The sequence below is a fragment of the Barbatula barbatula genome, assembly GCF_947034865.1.
Source record: "Barbatula barbatula genome assembly, chromosome: 17".
Classification (NCBI taxonomy): Eukaryota; Metazoa; Chordata; class Actinopteri; order Cypriniformes; family Nemacheilidae; genus Barbatula; species Barbatula barbatula.
This window is the reverse complement of record NC_136780.1, coordinates 18675562-18700912: the sequence shown is the minus strand read 5'-3', so window position 1 is coordinate 18700912 and position 25351 is coordinate 18675562. Positions and strand designations below refer to the sequence as shown.

Sequence of the window (25351 nt, the reverse complement as noted above, 5' to 3'; positions counted from 1 at the left end):
ACATCCTACTGAAAATACCTGGCAAATACCTTATTCCAATAGCTGCGCTGAGACTGTTTAGGCAATTAATGGAGTGTCTGTAAGCCTCTGTGGAATCACCATGTCACTGAATGAAGAGACTCCTGTAGGAGGAGGGGTAGGGAGGAGAAGATTAGGGTAATAAGTCTCTCTCAGAGAGATTGATGGAGAAGACATGCAGAGTTTAAGAAGGAGACCTGTGAACCTCAAATGAGCAGCATGGTAAAACAGCAAGTGCACCAGAGCTGGGGGCTGTCAGGAGCTGTGAGGCACCTTGCCGCAGCTGGTCTCAATTATCCACCCAGGAGCCAAGGGATACACGGGGCTTCGGGGGCACTGGGGGTGAAACCACTGGCGCCAACAGAAGAGCAACAGGTCAGTGAGGAGGAAGATTATAAGGCAGTTGGCCCCTGCTGTTAGCCGCAGAGAGTGAGAACAAGAAAACAGATATGGTGTGTTTCAGTGCCTGTGTGGAATTTATGACGTCCACTTCCTATAGAAGAAGTAATAGTGTACGAGCAAGACAGTAAGAGTGACCAAAGAGAACCAAAAAATCCAAAATAACTTCAATGAAATAAATTCACAGACATACTGCTCAACACGAAGACAGACACTTCTGGGTGGTCAGATGTTGGCAAAATATACCTTTGATTTGTCTATTAGGACCTATGAGAACGTGCAACAACTGAATTCATATTGTATGTCTGTAGTCATTTGATGTTATAGTAGTATAATGACTTTTAGGGGAAGTTTTTAACTGACATCACAAAAGGAGTAGCGCCCTCTGCTGGTCCACTCTCCGTGATAGAATAGAAGTTGTATGTATGTTATTTGCTCATATTCGACCAAACTGAGTGACCTGACGAAACAGGATGGTTGTATTTTGTAACAAATATTAATGTTCAGAAAATAACTTTTTACTGAAAATTAGTTGGGGTACCCAAATTCGTATTTTAAATGCACTCTGACTTGGATATTTGGGACTTTTTTGGAAAATTTCCAGAGTACATTTGATTCAATTTTTTTTATAACTTATATTGTGTTGTTGCAGCATTGAGCATTGTAGCCAATCACTGATATGTTGAGCGCATGGACGCAATGGCCACTCAGGGGCGTTTTAATCAGAGGTGGGTCAGCATCAGGTTGTGTTCAACAGCAGAATATTTATATTTCATTACAACCGACAAGGGTAAGACACTATGTATTTAAGAGATTCTGTGTATAATGAAGACGGTGTCACTTTTATATGTTTTTTGAGATCGCAGAACGCCGTAACTGATGGCTTAAGGTGCTGTGTGTAATTTTTTCGTGATGATACCTTAGTCCCATGTCAGCTGCCGAAGTGCTTCGACAGTAATGCAGAAGAAGTGGAGTGGGCCGTTGGTTTCATTTTGCAACCTCACCAATAGATGCAGCAAAATTCCCTTCACTGGACCTTTAAATGAAACGCTATTGCCAAACATGTTTAAATTATTTATTAAACTTAGATCATCTTAGATCGAAGAACTGTATCAGTGAAATCACATTTTTAATATGATGATAAGTTCACATCTGTAATAGCTTTACACTACTAGCATTTGTCTTTAGAAACACACCAAATATTTTCAATTCCTAAAAAAACCCCCAAATGTAATACTCATTTTATCCCAAGGAGGCTGCCATGTTCTTTTTCGATGAAGTAACCTGGTTGCACACACAGCTAGGCAGCCAAACTAAACACAGACACACTAATCGGTTCTTCAGTAAATATAAGGTTCTTTAGGATAATATATATATACATATATAATGCTAAAATAAGAAAGAAAATAAAGACGCTATTTGTTGTTTTTCCATACATTTTAATGTTGTTTGTCAGAAACAATACACACATGGATATTAGTAACCAGAATCATTTCAAGTTGATTATATACACAATGTTTTAGCCATTATACGATGCATTTATCCAGATTTGGACTTTTTGATGTTGATTTATCGACATTATTGTCTCTCTCCCTTGGTCATTAGCTGACGGGAGCTAATATTTGCATGTGCTCTAATAGAGAATAAATATCCAAACCGCATGCATCATATTATTGTGTTTATCAGCATATTGTCATAATGTATAAAGTTACAATTATGGTGGATGCTGATGTCTTAAATAGTCTTAAATGTCTTAAAGCTTTGATATAATGCACCCTTCCCTTGAACAGACGCTTACTGATACTGACCGCGTTCTTCTTTTATGGCAGGCTGGCGGGCTTGTGTCAAGAGGGGCAAACCGCCACCTCCTGTCCCTGTTTGTTAATATATCTGTTCTTATGTTTTACGTAACCGAATCTTGATATTAATACATTAATTAATGCATTTATACACGTTGTGCATGTTTTACATAAAATAATGTTTTAATTAAAATATCCCCTCCCAACCACTGCTCCAGGTCTACATCCAATACAGTCATCTTCGGTCTGAAAACAAGTGACACCAGGTTGTTCCATCACAACAAGGCACCAAATCACTTGCAAAAACATGTTTGGTTCCTCTATGGTGGAATAAACTACCAGCCTCCACCCGAGATGCAGCATCCTTCACAACCTTCAAAAAACACTGTCGTTCATTTTCTCCCTTGCTTACTTCAGCTCTAATCCTCCTACTAAAATGCCTATGCTCTACTACGGCCAAAACTGTTTATTACGTCCGTCAAATATTGACCTTGTTAAAAATGATTGTCCGACTGCTGCCGAATTTTGGAAATATAAGCCTTTCTTGCCTCTCGTAAAGGATTTGGATGTTCAAAAAGGGGCTCCTTTATACATTATTTCAATGACATTATTCAGACATTGTTTACAACTTTTTTAACATTATTTGCATTGTATACACTTTACATCTAAAAGACAGGCGTCACACGTTTTTGTACTATGAATCACATGTACGCACTTTGAGAAAATAATTTAGTATGTCATCCACGCAGCATTTTAAAAATTTAAAACGCAAGCGTATTCATTTCGTGTACGCATGTAGGTGAAAAGGAAATGAAAGGGAAACGTTTACAAAAGAACCAGAGCACGCATTTGTCAGGTTTTCTCAACAAACATGTTTTCTCCTTCCATACTAACATATGCAATATTGACACCAACACAAAAGAAACTTAGAACTCGACATTATTTTGATCAATGTCATGTTCATCATCATTCACTTTATGCAGTTATATAAATGAACATAATTTCATGGATAAGGAGGCACTACACCGGCAAGGAGATCAATTTACATCAACTAACTATCAACATACACACATCCTCTACTGCACAACATAAACCACCTTCATCCTTTCCTTTGCATAAAGAACAAATCAACATTAAAAATAGCATGTACTGTACATTACACATGTCTTTACTGTCTTAACTTACAGTTACAGTAGAATATAATCTGAATAAATTACAGCATCATATACAAATATGACGGCGTGGACCCACCCGTATTTATACATGTATGATACACATAGATATTCCGTTGCAGTCCAAATCAAGTCAATACAATATAGTATCTAAAGAGCATTACAGTGTCGTTTTTTTTCAAAGCATTTGTTCTTTTGTTAGCCGACATTTACAATTAGAACACTACTTTTATTTTCTATACATAAACACAACTCATACACACTGAATATAACAAATGGGATACCCTCCAGTACACCTTTGTGTGCGTACCCGTCTCAACGTCTTTTTGTGTACGTCACAGAAATATTTCAACTAGGACTCCTTTTTTGTAGGCTGGACTCGGACAACTCACAAATCCTCGGAACGTTACAAAACTCCAGGGACAATGCAGAAATCCACAACGTTTTCAGCAGAGAGCGAGAGAGAGAGGAATCAACGATGTTCCCAAAGACTTGAGACAAACTTTGAAATGTATGAATTTCATTGCATCTGCAAACAAATCAGAGGCAGAGAAGGTCTTTTTGTTTTTGCACCCCCTAAGCCACAGGTGCCATGGGGGATTTTGTGGATCTGTACAATCACATCCACACAGGTGTCCTACCAATGGCCAGATATACATTTCTTCATCCACTATGGCTATGTTCCACACAGGTTTGACAACCTGTAAGTATCACAAAGCTCTTTATCTTCCTCATGCACAGTGCAGTTTTATCATTTCAAAGTGTGCTTGTGTTGTCACTTGTTTTGATATGCAATGACATTAATACATTATTAAGAAGGACACCTGCAAAGTGCTCCAATATTACCTGCAAATCATGTGCTGCCATCACAAGTATTTCAATATGTATATTTATAGGTATTATATGAAGAACAGATGCGTTTCCAACTGCCCTAACACTAACCGCATGTTTGATGTGTGTATGTCCACAGAAAAATCTGATGGCTTCTGTTTGCTGAATGAGTGTTTTGAAATTCCCTCTGTGGCTGAGCTTGTGGATAAAATGTGGTGTTCACGAGTAGTCTAAATAGTGCATTCCGTCTGAGAAACACATGATTTGAACAGGTGACCATGACCAGATGCCAAATGAAGAGTTGACATTTGTACTGTTTAAGAGGAGATTCACATTTCCCAGTCGTGTGCATACAGGGAGCAGTGCGATTTTCTAGGAGCGTCGGCGCCGCATAAAGATTCAAATAGTTCAACTTGTTAGAGTACCGCCCGCGCACCGCGGGTCATTTAAGAAAGCGGCACGGCTCACGTTTTCCGCGCAGTTGCGAAATGTGAATCGCCCCGAAGACCTTCTCTTCTTACGAGGCTGTACAAGACACAATATCATAGTATACTCATGGATAGGGTGACCGTACTTGCCATTTTTCCTCCACAGCCCTGGCCAGTCACATTTGTCCACCGCATACGTCATTAATGTTTCTATTTCAGGTTAAATTTCAGAAAACCAACCATTATATTTAAGGGATAATAATTGTATTACAATGATTTTACTTCTTAAGTTTTAATTTTAAAATGTTTTTCTTTTTTTACTGAAATGTGAGAACCTCAATGATGTATGTTGTGGACAAATGCGACCTCCGGAGGTCTCACCCGAAATCCTGGCTAGGACGTGTTCCGAAAAAATGGCACGTATGGTCACCCTACTCATGGAGGAAGCAACCATCAACCATGGCCATGTGTGAAAGATCATACTGCCATATTTATTTTTCATTGTGTATTCTGTGCACATCATTTTCATATACTGTGTGCATGTTTTTGTCCAAAGTTAATAACATGTCCTGTGACTAAATTGTAGCATACTGCAGCTTGCAACCATCATCATTACACAATGCCCACTTTCCGGTTTGGGGTTGATGTTATTTTGCTGTCCTCTGTGGTCATTGTGGGGATTGCATACAGTAAAGATGACCTGAGGAGTCATGCTTCATAGCACATGCTGCTATGCGTAAAGAGACAGACATCAAGAGAACAATACCTAATAGAAAAACCAGTGTGACAAGGCGTGAACAGATGAGAAAGACGGAAAGCAAAGTAGTCCGTTGCGTGTCACTTTCTGTTTAAACACTATGACCAAGTTGCAAGACATTTTGGACGAGTACTGGTAATGCACGTTGACTCTGCTATATGAACGTCTCCTAAATACACATAATGGCCACATTTTATGTTGGATATTATGCTTATAAGAGGACTCTACGTTTACTTAAATCTGTAATATCGAATTAAATAACATGTATGCTGCACAGATTCAAATAATGCGTCCTAATTGCATAACTGACTGGGTGTGTTTTGTTTGTGTATGTATGTATACAACTTTTTGATATTTGCAAATAGATAATAGATGTTAGGAGTGATTATGCTCTTCCTTACCTCCTAGACAAGATCAGTATGTACAGAGTGGTTACTAAGATGTTTTGATTTTAAACAAGACTGCATTGCACATTTTTGGGGAAAGTTGTTCATTGTATAGTCTCTGGCATTTATGCTGCGTTGTTATATCTTCTGACTATCAGAGCTGCCTCCAATGGTGTGTTCTCCTTCAGTCAGGAGATTAGATTTCCTCAACATAATTGGCTGGGTATAGACCCGTCCGGCCGCTGTCAAGGCGACCCCTGCACCAGCCCTGATCATCTTCATCTTCGATCTTGATGAATTCATCGCCTGTGAAAGATACATAGTAGAACTGACATATTGTACATGATACATACACTCTATCATACAATCTATCATACAATCTGTCTGTGTGTCTGTCTGTCTATCTATGTCACCATTCTGCAATCATGTCTTGTTTTTGCCACTAAGAGCACCCATGGTATTCAGTTTTTTTTTAGAATGTTGTTTTCACCTGTGCCTTGTTTTCCTGTAGAGAACTTAAGCCTCAGTTTTCCCCTAAATCCATTGCACTACGTTTGATTGTGTAGTACCCAACCGTCTGTTTTCTACCCATGTGGACTATTACTGTTAGGACTCTGTCCTTCCTGTCTCGAGCTTTCTAGCTCCCTGGGCAGAGTCATGACATTGCCACGTCTTTCGGGTTTCTGTTGTGTTATGTGTGGAGACATGTGGCTTTATGTTGTTACTTAATGCCACGTGTCTTCCTGTTATGTCTCTCAGCCCCACCCTCCTATCTCCTGTAATTTTATTAGGGTTTCATTCCCATCGTCTGTTTTGTAATTCACCTCGTTAGGGTTTCATTCCCATCAGCTGTCACCACTCTCCCCATGTAATCACTCCTCGTTAGTGTCTCCCTTTATATGGTCTCAGTTTCTCTCTGTTCAGTGTTGGTGCATTGTCTTTATCTTTTGTCTGATGTTGGTGTTTGTATCAACGCTCACGGTAGTATCCCCTGTTTCTCGTCTTGTTGGACTACCCTGTTTCCTGTTTCGGTTTTGTGAAGTGTTTTGTTTCTAGTGTTTGTTTTCTAGTGTGTTTTTGTTCTTGTTTTTCCCCATTGCGGGTGTTTTATTTAATAAAGTTTTTTTTGTTAAACCTTCGTCTGCCTGCATCTGGGTTCTGTCCACACCATTTCGTGACAGAATGCACCAACCCATAAGAACCCAGCAGGCGGCGATTTTCCCTGCAAGGCCTCGCCAGCCTGATCCCCTCTCCAGCATTCGCCAGGGGAACTTGGACCGGGACGAGTACCTGGACAGGTTCCTGGAAGCCGCAGTGGAGGAGCTCTTCGGGGAGGAAGAGGTGACGGCGGCATTCAACAGCGGACTGAGGGTCCCCCTATCGCCTGCGGAGATGAGGAGGCTGAGACCGCTTGGCTTCGAGGGTGTGCTCCAGTTCGCCATGAGCCGACCGGAGCCCAGTGTCTCCGTCTGTCCGAGGTTGTCTTCTCCGTTGGGCCCCATCCCCGAGGATCATACCCTGGAGCTTGGGGTGGTGACCACCACCGCACCATCAGCCTCGGACCCTGCAACCTCTTCACCACCTACCAGTCTTCAGGGCAAGCGTGGAAGGAGAGAGTCCTGGGGGTCCTCTTCGGAGGCCTCCAACGCGGAGCCAGCCCCGTCCTTCACCTCCTTCCTCCAGCCGACTACCAGGAGATTGGCTCGGCAGAAGAGGAAGAGGCAACGGAGGGGGGCACGTAACCCAGCCCAGCCGGCGCTCCTGCCGGTTCTCCAGCCGGGTTCACAGCCAGCGATCCAGCAGGCGTCCAGACCTGCCTCTCCGCAGGTTTCCAGACCTGCCTCTCCGTAGGCGTCAGGACCTGCCTCTCCGCAGGAGTCAGGACCTGCCTCTCCGCAGGCGTCAGGACCTGCCCCTCCGCAGGCGTCAGGACCTGCCTCTCCGCAGGCGTCAGGACCTGCCTCTCCCCATGCGTCAGGACCTGCCTCTCCCCAGGCGTCAGGACCTGCCTCTCCCCAGGCGTCAGGACCTGCCTCTCCCCAGGCGTCAGGACCTGCCTCTCCCCAGGCGTCAGGACCTGCCTCTCCCCAGGCGTCAGGACCTGCCTCTCCCCAGGCGTCAGGACCTGCCTCTCCCCAGGCGTCAGGACCTGCCTCTCCCCAGGCGTCAGGACCTGCCCTTCCGCAGGCGGCCGGACCTGCCCTTCCGCAGGCGGCCGGACCTGCCCTTCCGCAGGCATCAGGACCTGCCCTTCCGCAGGCATCAGGACCTGCCCTTCCGCAGGCTTCAGGACCTGCCCTTCCGCAGGCTTCAGGACCTGCCCATCAGCAGGCGTCCAGACCTGCCCATCCGCAGGCATCCAGACCTGTCCTTCCGCAGGCGGACTTCCAGCCGGTGCCTCAGCCAGTTCTCCGGCCAGCATCACCTCAAACTTTTTTCCCCCTTGGACACACACCTCTCCCTAGCCTTTTCAACTCCCCGCCGGTCTCGTCCGGTTGTTTCAAGTCCCCGCCGGTCTCGTCCGGTTGTTTCAAGTCCCCGCCGGTCTCGTCCGGTTGTTTCAAGTCCCCGCCGGTCTCGTCCGGTTGTTTCAAGTCCCCGCCGGTCTCGTCCGGTTGTTTCAAGTCCCCGCCGGTCTCGTCCGGTTGTTTCAAGTCTCCTCAACCTGTCCCACCCTTTCCTGGTGTCCCCAAGGTTTGGCCTCCCATTCCCCCACCCCCTCTCCCATGTTTGTTGTTTTTGTTGACCCACCCGAACCCCTTCATAGCCTCCCTTATGTTCCCCTTAGTTTGTTCTGTGTTGTGCTTGTGGTGTTTGTCTTTGTGCTTTGGTGTTTTGGCCCGCTGAAGTTTCTCCCTTGAGACGCCATGGGGCGTTTCTGGGGGCGGGGGTAATGTTAGGACTCTGTCCTTCCTGTCTCGAGCTTTCTAGCTCCCTGGGCAGAGTCATGACATTGCCACGTCTTTCGGGTTTCTGTTGTGTTATGTGTGGAGACATGTGGCTTTATGTTGTTACTTAATGCCACGTGTCTTCCTGTTATGTCTCTCAGCCCCACCCTCCTATCTCCTGTAATTTTATTAGGGTTTCATTCCCATCGTCTGTTTTGTAATTCACCTCGTTAGGGTTTCATTCCCATCAGCTGTCACCACTCTCCCCATGTAATCACTCCTCGTTAGTGTCTCCCTTTATATGGTCTCAGTTTCTCTCTGTTCAGTGTTGGTGCATTGTCTTTATCTTTTGTCTGATGTTGGTGTTTGTATCAACGCTCACGGTAGTATCCCCTGTTTCTCGTCTTGTTGGACTACCCTGTTTCGGTTTTGTGAAGTGTTTTGTTTCTAGTGTTTGTTTTCTAGTGTGTTTTTGTTCTTGTTTTTCCCCATTGCGGGTGTTTTATTTAATAAAGTTTTTTTTGTTAAACCTTCGTCTGCCTGCATCTGGGTTCTGTCCACACCATTTCGTGACAATTACCTGCTTACCGAGACTGGATTACTTTTGTGACCTCTACTTTTGGTATGTGCTTATTCCCTTGTGAACCCTGCCCTTTTGAGTTTTTTCTTTTTTGGAACTTTTTTGGAATTTACCTCTCCACCTTTGGGATTACTTACATTGGTGAAAATAGAACTTTTTGTTTAATAAACTGACATACTTAACCTGCTGTGTTTGCCTAAATCTTCTGGGTTCCACCTCATACCATGTGGCTCAGTTGTAGCCCGGGTCCTGACAGAAACTTAGTGCCACCATGAACCCAGAGGCATCCAGCTCACAGGAGATCCTTTCTACACTGTCTCACCATGAGGGAGGGCCACGAGGCCATGCTGGTACAACAGGAGACTTTAATGGCGCAACACTCCCAGCTATAGACGTACCAGACATTGTCTCTCCCAGACAGAAAGAGACCGTCAGATGAGGGAATGATACTGGAATGTTGTACTGTATCGTGACAAACCAGGCCATCTACGTCATGCCAGTCCCGAGCTTCAGGGAAACACCCCAGCCTGTGCAGACCAAGGAGAACTGTAAAGGGGGACATGCGCACCTCCCATTTGTCCAACTCCCGCTTTCTTCTTGCAGTCACCCTCTCGGGGGACAATCAAGGGTTACCCCTATGAGCGCTGGTGGACTCAAACGTCTCAATAACCACCTGTTCATCAAGCCCGAAAAGTGTGAGTTCCTTGCCTCTCGAGTACAGTTCTTGGGATTCATAGTGGAACCTGGTCGTATCCAGATGGAATAAAAAAGAAGATTGAAGCGGTAGCAGATTGACTTACCCCCATGTCCCTCAAAGAAATCCAACGCTTCCTTGGGTTCACAAACTTCTACCAGAAGTTAATAAGAAACTTCAGTTCTATAGCAGCTCCTCTCTCTGCCCTCAGCAAGGGAGGCATCACTGAGTTTCTGTGGGGGGGGCGGAAGCTGAGGCAGCCTTTGTGAACCTATAGCAGCAGATCATCTCTGCCCCCATCCTGACACTTCCCAACATGGAAAAGCCCTTCGTGGTAGAGGTAGATCCGCCTGAAGTGGGGGTTGGCGCAGTACTGTCCCAGAGAGGTGACGACAAAAAACTCCACCCTTGGGCCTTTCTCTCGCACCGGCTCACACTGAGAGAGAGGAATTATCACGTAGGAGACCGTGAGCTCCTGGCGGTCAAACTGGCACTAGAGGAGTGGAGACATTGGCTTGAGGGGGCAGCACACCCTTTTCAAGTACTCACAGACCCTAAGAATCTAGACTATATTTAACAAACCAAACGGTTCAACGCTAGACAAGCACGTTGGTCCCTCTTTTTAACAGGTTCCAGTTTGTCTGATTATTGTCTGAACGCTGGTGGAGTGGGCTGGCCTGGACTCCGGGCTTCTGCATGATGATTGGAGGGTCTGTCGAAAGACTGCATCTCCTTTTGATTGACAGCGATTTTGTACTATAAAAAGTCACTGACTCTGAAGCTATTCGAGCTCAGTCCCATCGTAGATTTTGCAAGTGTAGTCAAAAGACAAACTGCTGCAATACTTCACATTCCATATTTCAGTTTAACATAATTCCCACATTTTCTCCGTTGAGTTTATTATCTTTTTTTAGATGGTTTGTTCATTCATTCAAAGGCCAAAAATAAGCTTTCCCTCTTTGAAAGACCAGCAGCCGCCACTGCTGGAATATGTGAATGAAGCCAGGTCTCTGTGAAGAGCAGAATGCAGCCGTCCTTAACCACATTGATCGATGCCACCAGAAGTTTCGGTTTATACATCTTGTTAGTAAGGTCTCTCAGATTGCTAAGGAAAATACTAGCAAGCCGGCTCTCCTCTCCCTGCACCACTTTCGTCGCCTCCCCACAGGGATGGTGCCTAGCGATGTCCGTTGGGATATTGTGAGGGCGGAGAAACTCGGCTGTAATTGCTTGCTCGCTATGTGATCCTATTTCCAGAATATTGTGTTGATTGTAGATGTTATTTGCTTGACATGAAAACATCAGGACAGATAACAGTATGAACACAAACAAGGTTGTAGTGAGGTAGCCGGATTCGAGGTCTCGTATCACAGAGGAGATTGGGAGCATAAGAGGACGAGCAACCGGACCGTCAGTGAGAGAGTACCAGGCCTGGAATTTATGTTATGGCTTGTGTGTGTCGCCGGCAGTCGCCCGTGAGGGGGCTACTGGCTGTCTATTCACGTTTGATTTGATTCAGTCATTTTTGATTAAAAATAAAAACTAATCGAGACAGATAACATAGCCTATGAGCCTGTTTTTACGACCTACCTAGCTTTTCCATGCTTTTGGGAAACGCAGCCCACATGCACTTTGTTTAAATTTTTTAACTACATCTCCAATAACATCCTTATTTTTAGAGATTTTATTATATTATTGGAATTTGTTGTAGGTAAATGAACTGTGCATAAAAGTTTTTCACTACATCGCTCTGAGCCACAGTTCAATTCATATCTGGCACACAACCGGCAAACCCTGTACTTAGTAACCAAATGTTTTTACCGCTGAAATGTTCATCATGCTTTGGTTTGCCGTAATCTTTGTGGATGATTATATAAATTATATAAAACACCATGTAGTGTGTTTTACCCTTTCTTGGGTTTTTCGTTTTCCCCCTGTAAAGCTGCTTTGGAACAATGCAAATTGTGAAAAGCGCTATATAAATAAAATTGAATTGAATTGATTATCTTGTGTGTAATCCAGTAAATCGTTGGATTTTATCTTTCTGCACGTTACCTGCTTTGAAGCTCAGCTCATCTTCTTCTTGTCCTTCATAGTCATAGAGAGCACACACTCTCGTGCCCCCTCTGCTGACTGAGTCATCCTCGAAGGAGTTTGCACCCCCGTTAGTTTCGTTCCCCGAGTATCCGGCTGGCTGTTCATCATCGGACCATTCTGTGGAGTACGCCTGATTCTTCTCGTAGCTGCTCACACTGTTCCAACAGAGATCACGTGCTGTGAGTTTACATGACCAGTAACCACCGACTAAACACTAAACACAACTCTTGTCTATTGATTTGCAAGAACAAGACTAAAACAGAGACAGCAATAAAGAGCTTGAAAAAAGCTAAAATTTGATTTTCAGGCATGGTGAGCAAATATGTTGTCTGACCTGCCACGGTCACCTGGCTGACCTCCGTGCTCTGTGCTCGGGGTAGCCGGAGTTACGCCATCTGGCTTCTTCTTTTCTCTCTTAGCCACAGCATTGGTGGCTTCTGGATTATATTCCTGAGAGGCAGAGAAATTTACAGTAAAAGCATATCGGTCCATAACATGACACACACTTTTTACCCAAAAATACTAGACAATGTTTTTGCATTGGACTGAAGTTTTGGTGTTCACAAAGACACAAAGAAAAATGTTTGTTGCTTTTTTGTGATGTTTCACCCCACCTTGTTACACTTCTTATGGTCCTGGGTCAAAATGACCTTCCTGCTTAAGATATTTTATTAAGCACTCAATATGCTATATTATCACAAAATATAGGATTCAATCGTTTTCTTTCATTTAGGACTGGTTTTGTGTTTCTTTTTCAAATGGAAAAATCGAGGGCCTAGCTAATCTGAGTTTAGGCACCTCAGGTTTTGACTGAAAAAAGCATTTTCTTTTTTTATTTTGGCAAAATTTGCATTGATGTCCACACTAGCCTAAATTAATCTAGACTTATTTGTTTAACCAGAAGTTTGTTTTGATATGCTTTGATTGTGTACAAATGGGACAGAATCACACTTGTGGTGTTCCCGGGTCCAAATTATCCGCCTACCAAAGAGAGTTTATAAGTCACTCAGTATGCTATATTATCACCAAATATTGTATTGAATCTTTCGTCAACTAGTACATTGAAGGCTGCATACCTCAAACTGGGGCCAATTCATATGCATGCCAGGGCCGTGGTTATTACTGAACCACTTGAGATCTTCCTGAGTGTTGGCGGCCAGAATGGTGCGTTCAAACTCCCGGTACACTGAAGCATAGCTGCAGCACACAAACGTATCAATGAACTGTCACATCAGTTTACTTTACTTTACTACATTGACTGGTTCACTACATCTAATTCCTTTGAGATCCTCAAGTACAATTGAGCACATTGGACCTTGGGTTTATACTGACTTTTGGTTTTCCGTGAGGTTGAGATGTCGTTTGATGTCCAGGAGAACTTCTTTGAGGAAGGTCAGTCGCTTGACCTCATGTTGTTGACACTGATCAAACACCTGCTCCATGCTCTCCATGTACTGAGGTGTGCATTTGGACAACTCCTCCAAAGACTTCTCATACTTCTCCTTGGCCTGTGACACACACACACAAGAAGTACAGGACTATTTATCCTGCCGAACATAGCCTATGAAGGATCAGCGTAATAGCATTCGACAATTAAGGAGATCCAACTCGAGCGTTTCAATACAACTTTTTCTGACAAGAAACAGACTCAACAGTGTTATATTATACCACGTCAACAGATCTAGGACTTGAAAAGATCAACTGTTGTTATTGAAGTAATGGAAAAGAAATGGAAACAATGAGTACGAATTAATGACTATATAAGATAAGGATGAGAAATAATCTGTGTGTACACACAGTCAAGTCTGACCGTATTTACTATTTAAAGTTTATTATTTATGATTCCTGTGAAGCGCTTTGATAATTGGGTATCCCCACTTTGTGCATTCAAACTAGAAGTCCTCACGGGTCCACTTAGATCCGAAAACCCGAGGTCCGGCCCGAGACCCGAGCGGGTTCGGGTCTAAAAGATTCACGGGAGCTATATTATTAGGTTCTTCGGGTCTCGGGAAATATAAAGTAAAAATGTTTTTTGCTGAATTGACCCGAGGAAGACCCGAACTATCCTGTACAATAACAGCGCGTCGCTCGTGTGTGCGTGTAGTTACCAACTCTCCTCTTGTGAAAAAAACAGATCTGTGCAGGGGATTAATCAGGAAACTGGATTAAGCTGTGTCTTTATGCTGTTTTGCGTAGGCTATTTAGCCTGAGTTTGCGCAATTTGCCAGAGCAAAACAAGAGGATCAACGTTTCCACTGCCATATCAATTTCATTTCCATTAATAACGTTTACATTTAGGTCTAGTCGGGTTTACATACATTTCAGGAAAATGACAGCACTCGGTGCACTTGATGCTGATTCCTATAACTTTAAGCTTTAATGACTGCTTGGCGTGAAATCGGCTATTGATCAAACTTTTCAAATACCATTGAAAATAACTTATCAACAAAAAAAAACAATGAAATCAGTTAACTCGGAGAATGAGTGACATATTTGTTGATGATAACTCGATTAACCTTAATTTAAGTACTTTTAAAAATATGCTCAATGATAATACAATGTTCCGTGTGTAAACAGTGTTTTTTCCTTACCTTCTGCACATCCTGTTTGCATTTATCTGTCTTCTCACGTAGTTTCTTCTGCTGATCTGGTGCAACAGATGCTTCCGCCTCTCTGGCTGCGGCCAGTTTCTCCTCTTTACAGGCCATGTGGTAGGTCTTCTTTGCCGTCTCCATCTGCATCCAGACATGCAGCACTTTAATGCAAAACTGCAAACTAATGCAATTGGTTGGAAACAACTAGAGGTAAATAGTAGGTTTGAATAGTCTGAAACAGTCAGACAAATTCCCTCTATTCACAAAACACATGCTGGTCAAGCAATATTTGGTTATTAAGGTATAATATTGTTGAGACATTACTCATATAAAATAATTGAATTTGCATCAAATTTGCATAAGGTTTCAATTTGTTCTTTTCTGTGTCATTATTTTAGCTTTTTCTTATTGACAGGTTTCTGCACAAGGAACTGGAAACGCAAATGCAAAGGGAATTGCGATTTCATTCGAGTTTTGTCTCGTCGTGTGTGATGCCAGAGGATAGCATATAGAAAGTTGCGTTATAGATTTAAATATGACACGGTCGTAACTCATAAGAAAAGTACAAATGAACTTTACTTCGTCCACCCACCGTGGCAGACGTTAGTGTAAAAGGAAAAGCAATCGCTCTATATTTTGGTGTTTGAATAATGGAAAAAGGTTTTTTTCAAATTTGCAATTTGTTTTAAAATTTACCTCACAATCTTTCCTTAAAGCAACAGTAAGTCTATATTGTCTACAATTAGTTATACTGTTTGTCATTTCATATTGTCTCACAAATAGTCAAAATAATCGTGTTCTTGTACATAGGTCGATAATTGTGCTAGCACAGAGAGGGTCCACACTACACTTACATCCAGGTAGAGATTCACTCTACCTTCAAAATAACTTAAACTTGTCTGGCCTGGAGACTACTGTGTATTTTTAATATTGAAAGAGAAAATACTTTAGCAACAAGATTTTACATGGGACATCAAGCAGCGTCGTGGTTCTGCTTCCTTGTGTCTTGATTTCCTATTTTAGTTGCAGGATCATGACAGGGCCACGTGTTTGGTCATGACATAATATGCGTTCTCTCCGGTCTCGTCTTTGGGCCCGCCCCTCTCTATTTCTCATTAGCTTCCCATCAGTGTTTCATTACCCACACCTGCTCCTTGTAAATTACCCCTTGTTAGTCTTGACGTTGTGTCGTGTTTTCATGTCTATTTTTGCCCGCGTGGGAAGTTTTTTGTTTTGGATTCTTGGTTTGTTGTAAGTGTTCATGACAGAATTTTCCTTCTTGAGGCCATAGAATATTTTGAATCAGTTCACTAAAATAAATGATTTGAAACGGATATGCAGAATGTCTCAGACTTCACTTTAGTAATCGGTGCTGGTAAATGCTATCCCATGTATTCGAAAATAAATTTTAGTAGTAAAGTAGATGATATTTTTAAATCATGAGAGAATGCTTTTAATTGTCAATGGAACTGACAATATTAGTACCTCTTTGAGTTTCTTGGCCCAGGGTTTCTGGGCTTTCTTGAAGCCCTCCTCTGCCTCTTTGGTTTCCTTGAATCCCCCCATCATCTGTCTGTGGTAAGAGTCTTTTTGCCAGTTCTTCACCCTCTCAACGTCTTCGTTCACCAGACCATTCCTTACCTCTTGATGAAGCTCGCTCACCTTATCAGCTTCTGTCATCATAGCTAACCAGGCTCGCTCCACTGAACCATACTGAGGTCCTGTCATTAACATATTCATGTAGAAACAATGGACACATATATAAGAGATGGATGAAACAATATACAAGGATGAGTGCTTTATGTGTTTGTTTTATGTCGCAGCTTGCTATTTGCTATCTACTATGAGTATCTAGCTAACCTTTTTCAATCAGTTGCCTCCATCTCTTGGACCATTCGGTAAGCTGCTGGCTGTAGGACTTCTCAATCTTGGCACGTTCCTGAAGGCAGTTCATAAGATCATTGCAAAGCCGATGACCGTCGTCAGTTCTCTTGACAGCACGCTTATAATTTCCCACCTAGAGGAAGAGGTCACAGTTCAAAATAAAACAAATTGAACAAAAACTTTATTACAAATTAGATTTTACATAAAGATTTTAAAAGTTACACAACAACAATAGTGATAAATATAGCTGCAAGCAGCAATTACAGGGTCAAGCCCTTCAACGGCACAAAGGCAAAAACATTTCTGATGAAGAGTCTGTTAAAAAACAGATCAAAACACATAAAACAAAATATAATTGCTTGTTGCTTTTGACCACTAGGTTGTGCTGTCACCAATTTGCGAGGTGAAGAAGATATGCAAGAACTTCATGGTTCAAAAGTTCCTTTGGACTTATTGTGGCACTTCAGGGTTTGAGTTAGAGACTCCAAATTGACCATGAGACTGTCCTCTTTCTGTTTGCAAAATTTCAAATTTTTTCTATAAACGTTTCTATGTTCTATTTTTCCATGTTGTTTGATTTATTCTTCCTTGATAACATTTTTTGAATTTATTACATGACACATCCAGCTTCACGCAGATTCTCCTTTCTTATTCAGGATTAATTTATTGTTACACAATAATTGTTCTTTAATGTTTTTTCATAACACATTACTGTACACATGCATTACATCCACATCAACTACAGCATGTATTCGTGACTGTCCAATCAATGCTGAGAATACTGAGATAACACATTATCTGCTGTGAGTAAATACTAATGATATTCCACAGTCCTAATCATTTTGTCAGTGCTAATCTGCTAAGGAATGTATGAAGTTCGTGAGTCTTGTTCTCTCTTGTGTCTGCAGGTGGCATAAGTAAGGGGTTAGTGCAGGTGGGAGAGGGGGATGGGACTCATTCTGAAGCATGTGGAGTTATGTAACGCCTGCTACAGCTTTGTGCTCCCGAGCTCTATTGCTGCCCTTCACAATGACATCACAACTACATGTGCACAGGAAAGCTCATACAAGAGATGAAATACAAAACTTGTGTCAACACAGCCTCATTGCATGTCATAAAGACAAGGTTTTGATTGTTACTGCAACTGTGACTACTGTGAAACAGCAGACTTGCTGAATGTGTTCCTGTTACACCTAAGGTCTGCAAAAAGATTTTATATATAAAATGACAGTGCTGTCAGAAGTGGTTCTTATTGGTATGCCTAAAACCGTTTTACAACTATGAATTCTTTAAACATTAAGGATTTTTAGCAATTGACAATAGGACAATAGGATTCGCAGGGGGGGTGCTTGATTAGTGAGGCCCTCTGGAAGAAATAATGTTTTTATGATGATTTATGATCATTCTCAAAGAAAAAGCTCAACTTTCACACGCATCTGGAAAGATAAACCACACTCTTTGTTGTTAATGTTGTGGATATTTCAGCAAAAGGTTTGCTTCAATTTAACAACATTCGGTTAAGGAGAAAAAATGCAGTCTTGAATGAACGTGAGTTTGCTTAAACATTTTAGGTAATATCTATAGTTTGACCAACTGCTTGAGTCACACGCAGAGTCTCACCTTTAAAATTCATGCAAATTTAACACTGTTTTAAACAAATTTTTCCAATGTAAGCATACTAAATCTTAAAATATTCAGGACATCCTAATATTAGCTACATTTTTATAGCGTACTAACTAAAGCTAACATTGTGTTGAACTTGCTTCTATTATCCAAAAGCAAATCGTTCCAAACAAACATCAAATAACCAATACGCAATACAGCAGCATAGAGTCAAACGCATCCAAATGTCTTTTCAATTGCGAGTCTTACTTATCTTGTTTTTTGACCAGAAATGTAAAAACTTACTGTTGTGTTGCATGTATGTCAAAACATCAAAACAACATCATTCAATGAGTTTTTCTTGCGAAAATATCTGCTCTTCTTCTGTTATATACTTCTATTCTTTCTTGTGTTCATTCAATTATAGTAAATTGATTTAGTTTCTCAAAGATTGGCATTTCAATTTAAAATGACATTTCATGCAGTGTGTAATGTTGCTGTGTGTGAATGTGAGCAGTCTGCCAAGTTGTAAAGCCTAAAGTGAACGATTATCAAATTTATTGGCTTGGGAAAAAGAAGTCGACTCTGAATCACGCGAACAAGTCATCTTTGGTTCTAATTTCAGTTCCAAGTCAGATTGGCCGCACTTTGTGTAATGCCTCATACGGTCCATTTGCGACACTGCACATGCTAGGCCAATCACAGCAGACTTGACCATCTGACCAAATTAGATCAGAGTGGGCTGACAGAAAGGAGGGGATTAGACAGATGAATCGCCGAACAAAACATTTAAGAGTCAGTCAAGAAGTGAGTTAACAATAACTGCCTATTATTAGAAAATGAAAGTGTATTTACGTAAACTTGTTGTTGGACACTCCAAAAACCAAAGCAAAGTATCGAGAGATTCAACTAAAATCTTTGGCTGTTTCAGAAATGAGAAATGTTCTCATTTCTCATACTCCAGCAGAGTAAATACTCTGCTGGAGTATTTACATTTACATTTAATCATTTAGCAGACGTTTTTATCCAAAGCGAGTATCCACTCAACACTGAGTATAAACTCTGCATCCATATCTGAGGACTGACAAGATTGGCCATTACTTTGGCATTATAAAGACATGATATTCAGGCTGTCGTATGCTGGTGTGAAGGGCTCTGGCAACATCACAGACTGTCACTGTTGTCTTAACAGAGCTCATTGTGAGCGCACTGGCAGATCCTGATACTGCGAACACAACATCCCTCTGTTTTACAGCACAACACAACTATTGACAACATCTTGAATGTCCTGGCAGTCTAGCATGCAAAGGAAGGAAATGGTGCAGTTTGTACCTCCCAAAAGCTGTCCATGGCCTCATCAGCAGCAGAGGATTCATCATAAGAGCCCGACATGGTGCACGGTGCCGTGAATCAAGACTGAAGAACGTGTCTGGAGAAAAGCAGACTTTCTCAAGTGCTGAAAAAGAGTGACACACAAGCAATTGTATTATTGGTGGGGAAAATACGGGGTGTTAAACAGGCAAAAAGGGTGTTTACGAAAGCCTTCATTGAAACCTATTGTTGACAACAAAATAACATCATTAAAACTCAAAAGAGCATTCTTCCTATTAACAAAAGCATGAATAATCAAAACATTTAGGCACAAGGGCTTATGGGTATTCTTCACTGCATTTTCTTACTTATCATTTTGAGTCCATTGCACTTAGATATTATGTTGTGTTTACGTCATTTTAATTTGTTTGGGGGGATGTTGTTGTGATTTCCAAATTCTGGTCTTTTTTCAATGCTTCTGCTGAAATATTTTTTCCATCATTGTAACTATTAATATTTAACAAACAGACCATGTCTAACACCTGTGAAGATATTTAAAATGTATATAAATCAGAGCTGCAGTGTTAAAAGCGCACGCAGTACACGGTCACTGAAAAGATTTTAAGAAACGGAGATTTGGCATATGACGTTGGAATCTCCTATGGTTGAGGAAGGATTCCAGGCTTCTGATTGGCCAACACTGCTTTCTGGTTTGGGTTACAATGGCTCCTGTTGGATTGGCATGCGCTTTATAGCGTGTTTTTGCATTTTCGTGTGGACGCACTAAGAAGGAAACACTCTATACTTTATAAAAATACATTTGTACGTGTGGACTAGGCCAAAAGCACTATGTACCTTTAAAAGGAACAAAATGATGACAGAATTCTCAGTTTAAAGCGTATTATATTATGTACGGATGGAAAGTACCAAATGAAGACAACTGAGTGGCAAAACTTCACATTAAGTTACATATAACATTCAAAAAGTGACCTCTGAGTAAATGCATGTGGGTAAGAAGACCCAAAAGTGCTTTGAATTCAATTTTGTGATTTATTTTGTGATTATTTGCCTTTAAATATTGATATATTTGAAATATTGATTATTGACATAATGAGGGATACCATAGTACAGTGTTTCTCAACTGGTAAGGCAAGTTCTAAGTGTTCAAGTTCAAAGTCTAAGCAACAACATCAACAACAACAAAACCTTAATTTAAAATGTTTTTTCTGATGTGAGACTTTTATTTTGAAAGACGTGCATGAAAGCTGATGGCAGATGCCTGAGCGAGTGAGACGTCATACAGTGTGCTATTACTCACACTAATGCAGTGGTGCACGCTGTCTTCACTGAAGCGCGAAATAAACTACGAGCATGGCATGCAACGTGTGAAATAAAAGTAAAGTACCTAAAAATCACATAACTAGTTCTTTCTTGTTTTAGCTGAGAAGGATTTACATGAAGGCATTATTCATGTACCAGTTCATGTTAGTATGGAGTATCCACCATGGTAACTTTTGTTTCCATAACCGCAACATGCCATGTTATTTTCGGTTTGTGTTACTCTGTTTATGTTCATACTACGGTGGTGACTCAAACCAACAATTTCATAAAAAAACCAGATTGGGACTGCTCTTTCATATCCTTCACCTTAACTAAGGCTGTTTATTTATCAGTATTTGTAATAAGTCACAAATTTCTGATAGTATTTTAGTATTTTTTAGTGGGTCGTGGCTTGATGACGATGAGAAAATGTGGTTCCCTTTGCCTTACCAGGTTGAGAACCACTGCCATAGTATATACAGTAATTGAATAAATATCCTTCCATGAAGCTGACCCTATCAAGGATAAAACAGTGTAGATGTGTCAAAATAGACATGACACCAAATGTAATATTACATCAAGATCATTCACACGTTCATTGACATTGACAGATTACAAATTTACATCAGTCATGGAAAGCACCACAATGCCCTTGAGAGAAACAGGTGGCAGAAAACGAACCACTTTTCTTTCACCCATAAAGTAGCGCAGGAAGATGATCTTTCTCTTTGGTTTAATAAAACTTACCAACAGTGACTCCATTTACAAACAAATGACGTTGTTTTATAAAGGTACAACAATCCAGATATGAAAACACGGCTTCAGCTGCTCTACAGCTCATGTACAGTAGCAGGATAATCCTGAAGTGTTCCACTTGAATGGCTTAGATGACATGAGGCAATGGGTTATGGGGAGGAGCGAGAGACGGATCAGAGGATAGTACTGCATTAGGGAATATGTAAAGGAAAGCTGTCGCTTTGTTTGAAGAAAAGTAAAGCAGTTAAGATTAAGATTAAATGAGGAAATGTTATCTGTAACAATGCAACAATATATTAGCCCATACAGATTGCAAACACAAAGAAATATTTTATCCACTGGGTAAACACTCAGTATTTTCTTCCAAGAATCTCAATTAAGAGGTGCAGAGCTACGTAAAGTTTCTTTAAAGCTTCATTTAGGGGAAATTATATAATTTGCCGATGGGGGCGGGCATTGCGGGAGAAGCAGAAAGAAAAGTCACTGTCATAATTAACATATTCACAAAATCAAATAATCAATTCCAATTCTAGATCGCATCCATGAGGTTTAGATTTGGATAATTGATATAAAATTAACATTTCATTTCCACTTTTCCTAAGTGTGATACACAGAAAAATAAATATTGAACAAGCACCATATTTCTCAGCAAATATATTTCTCAAGGTGCTGTTGACATAAAATTTTCACCAGATAATACAAATACATCCACAAATTAAGTTTTATGTAATAAAATAGAATGACACCGGGGAAAAGTATTGAACACGCTTACTGAAATGTATTTAAAACTTTGAATAAAAGCCTTTGGTAATGACAGCTTCAAGATGTATGGAGAAATTAGTCGCATGCCCATAACGCTCCAACCTCCAATCTTCACTGTTGGTATGTTGTTTTTGGGGTGATATGCAGTGCCATTTGACCTCCAAACATAGTGTGTATTATGGCATCCAAAGACCAGAGTATATTCTCCCAGTATTTCATTTATTTGTCTAAATGTTGTGCAGCAAAACTTAAACAAGCTTTAACATGTTTTTCCTTCAGCAATGGAGTCTTGTGTGGTGAGCGTTCATACAGGCCACTGCCGTTGAGTGCTTTACTTATTGTTTTCTTTGAAACAATTGTACTTGTTAATTGCAGGTCTTTCTGAAGTTCTCCACAAGTGGTCCTTGGCTCTTGGAACACTCTTCTGATTATTCCTTTTACTTGCACCTCCCATTCTTCGTGTGATCAATACTCAATACTTCCCTGTCTCATTCCATTTTATTATACAAACTTAATTTGTGAACTTATTTGTTTTGTTTTCTTTGTATGTATTGATTATTTGGATTGTTACCGACATCTGGTGAAAGTTTCAGTTCGACAGCACCCTGAGAAATGTATTTACTGAGAAAAATAGTGACGTGTTCAATACTTATTTTGCCCGCTTTAATTATATCTATATTTGCATACAAATTAATAATTAGGTTGAATGCTACTGCACAAATGGGGAAGCTTTTTTGAGGACATTTTGTTTTACATGGCACACACTCGCTCGTCACATCATGGAAAGGATGTTTGAAGTGTTGAATGTGATCATACAGGTGAGATCTGGCTAAAGTCCATTATCTAAGCAGATCTAAGAGGCTGCACATCTAACAGCATGCCAGGAGATAGATTCCACATCACATGCAGCCTGATAGGCCAGGCAGTGATTGTGCAGGTCATATGACTGGAGATTTAAAGAATCAAATGTAATGTGGTAGTAAAGAATGTGTGGGTCATCTGGCACAGCAAATGAAAAAAACATATTTTGTTATGTGATCATATTTCGACTGTCTTGAAGATTTTCATAATCTACTTTTTGCCCCCTCAACCTGTCCTTGGGGTCAATATAAAATTTTCCTTAGTTTAAAAAAATGGTTCCCTTCATCTCAGCGGAATAAATAATAATTTGTCTACATTTTCTATCCACATTTTTACAAATTTGGTATTGAAAATGCGAAAATGTAGAAAAGACATGCTCATTCACTCACTCACACACCCACACTCACACAGAGGTATGAGCACTTGTGTAGAAATTAGCGAATAAAGTCAGCCCTACATGCAGAATGAAATGTAAAGGGATGAGATCTGTGGCATTTTGTATAAAATACTGCATCAAAAACTAAAAAATCGGACTATTTCAAAGAATATTTATTTTTAATGCATTTTCTAATGTTTATATATACAGTACATACATTTAAAAAATGTATCACGAAAGTTGTGATATCAGCAGTTGGCCACATCTATTAAAATGAATGGCTCTCTATGGCCCTCTGTTGATCAAAACTATTTCTTTCTTAAACGGGATCACAATCACTGTTACCAACATCTGGTGAAAATTCCTTTTCAACGGCACTTGAAAAATATATTTACTGAGAGAAAAATGGTGACGTGTTCAATGCTTATTTTACCCACTGTATATATTTATAATACATTATCTTTTAGCAGGCAATTTCTTTAATATTTTGATATCCACCGTATGTATGTATGTCTTGTAGGCTCTGTGGCTTAAGGGGAATGCCCTTTTTATAGAAGTCTAACAATTCATATTTGTACATAAATCAAAACTTCTGACAACATACAAACATCTAATTTAGTTTAACAATTAAAATGCTCTCATCATAAACAGAAAACCTATTTATTAACTAAATTAGCATTTCCATGCCATTCATAACAGAACACCCAAATTTAAATAATTTTCCAATTAGAACTTTGTTCATTCTAAAATGTGACTCCTTTGTGAAAACCCAGCAAAAGTCTTTTAACTGTTTCTTACATAAAATCATCCTACAAAATATTCTTTGAAAATATAACAACAATGTCTTCAATATTTACTGAATGTTGCGATATTAAAGATTGAAATCTTTATGAAAATGTATGAAAATTAATGCTTGAAATTTATCTTTGATGCTTGTTATCTAATAATTAATACGATTATGAGACTTTATTCTGGGTTTTCACAGGGAAGCTTGTTTGCCGCTAGATAAAGATATAATAGGATATAACGGCAAAAGATCAATTACTTAAATGTTCCTGAGAGTGTGTGTGATGCGATTCTCTGTTGTGTAGACTCGCGGCTAAATTTAAACAGCCGAAATAGTCAAATGTTTTAAATGGTTTATTAGGCTATGTCTCGTGGTCCAGATGGAACAAAGCAATGGTCCGGATCCGGCCCGCGGTCCACCAATTGAGCATGACTGTTCTACATCAATATCCAGAAACAACTTCAATTAAATTTGGACAATCGTGTAAGTGTTTTTTTCATAAAAATTTAAGTTCACATTCAAGCTAATGGTGTAATTGAGGAATGTTGTGGTTAATAGGTACAAAAGTACTTTATATCTCCCCGAATGATTGTATAGATGAGAAGTTAAGAAAAAATATATATTATTTATATGATTAAAATATATAAATATATACAATTACTTCATCAATTGTTGGGGTCATATTGACCCCAAACACCAGTGTAAACAGGTTTGTCTTACATGTTCTTGTAAAAAAAAGGCAAGCGTTCCTCAGTTAAAGTTGGCTCCTAAGTCTGTTAACAACAGGCCGGAGGTACGCTGCAGGCACACTGTCCGATTGTTACAGACCTGTCCACAAATGATAAATTATATAAACATTATAACATAATTTAATTATACATTTTCCAAATAATAACTAAAAAATAGAAATGACCATGACGCTAATTGAGGACATGACCTCAATGTTTCTGGGACTTTGGCCAAGATCCAAAAACAGTACTTTACCAAGACGTCCGCATGAACGTCTGACCAAATGAAGACTAACTGGATACGTCTTCAGGACGTACTGT

General features: G+C 40.5%; 1 protein-coding gene across 2 annotated transcripts in view; it reads right to left on the bottom strand.

Annotated features, from left to right (window-relative positions):
- Nucleotides 1-1847: 1847 nt before the first annotated feature.
- The window catches only part of pacsin1a (protein kinase C and casein kinase substrate in neurons 1a), a 37280-nt gene continuing 13776 nt past the window's right edge, over nucleotides 1848-25351 (bottom strand). The window contains exons 1-10 of one of the 2 annotated variants that reach the window (XM_079477639.1): nucleotides 21508-21643; nucleotides 19462-19585; nucleotides 16504-16660; nucleotides 16129-16364; nucleotides 14641-14784; nucleotides 13382-13557; nucleotides 13126-13246; nucleotides 12384-12499; nucleotides 12008-12204; nucleotides 1848-6096 (exon numbers count right to left, since the gene is read on the bottom strand). In XM_079477639.1, coding sequence (XP_079333765.1) covers nucleotides 5987-6096; nucleotides 12008-12204; nucleotides 12384-12499; nucleotides 13126-13246; nucleotides 13382-13557; nucleotides 14641-14784; nucleotides 16129-16364; nucleotides 16504-16660; nucleotides 19462-19521 — 1317 coding nt within the window. In that variant the 5' untranslated portion in view covers nucleotides 19522-19585; nucleotides 21508-21643 and the 3' untranslated portion in view covers nucleotides 1848-5986. Of the gene's footprint in view, nucleotides 6097-12007; nucleotides 12205-12383; nucleotides 12500-13125; nucleotides 13247-13381; nucleotides 13558-14640; nucleotides 14785-16128; nucleotides 16365-16503; nucleotides 16661-19461; nucleotides 19586-21507; nucleotides 21644-25351 lie in introns of those variants that run through there. The other variant, XM_079477640.1, reaches the window with a different exon arrangement.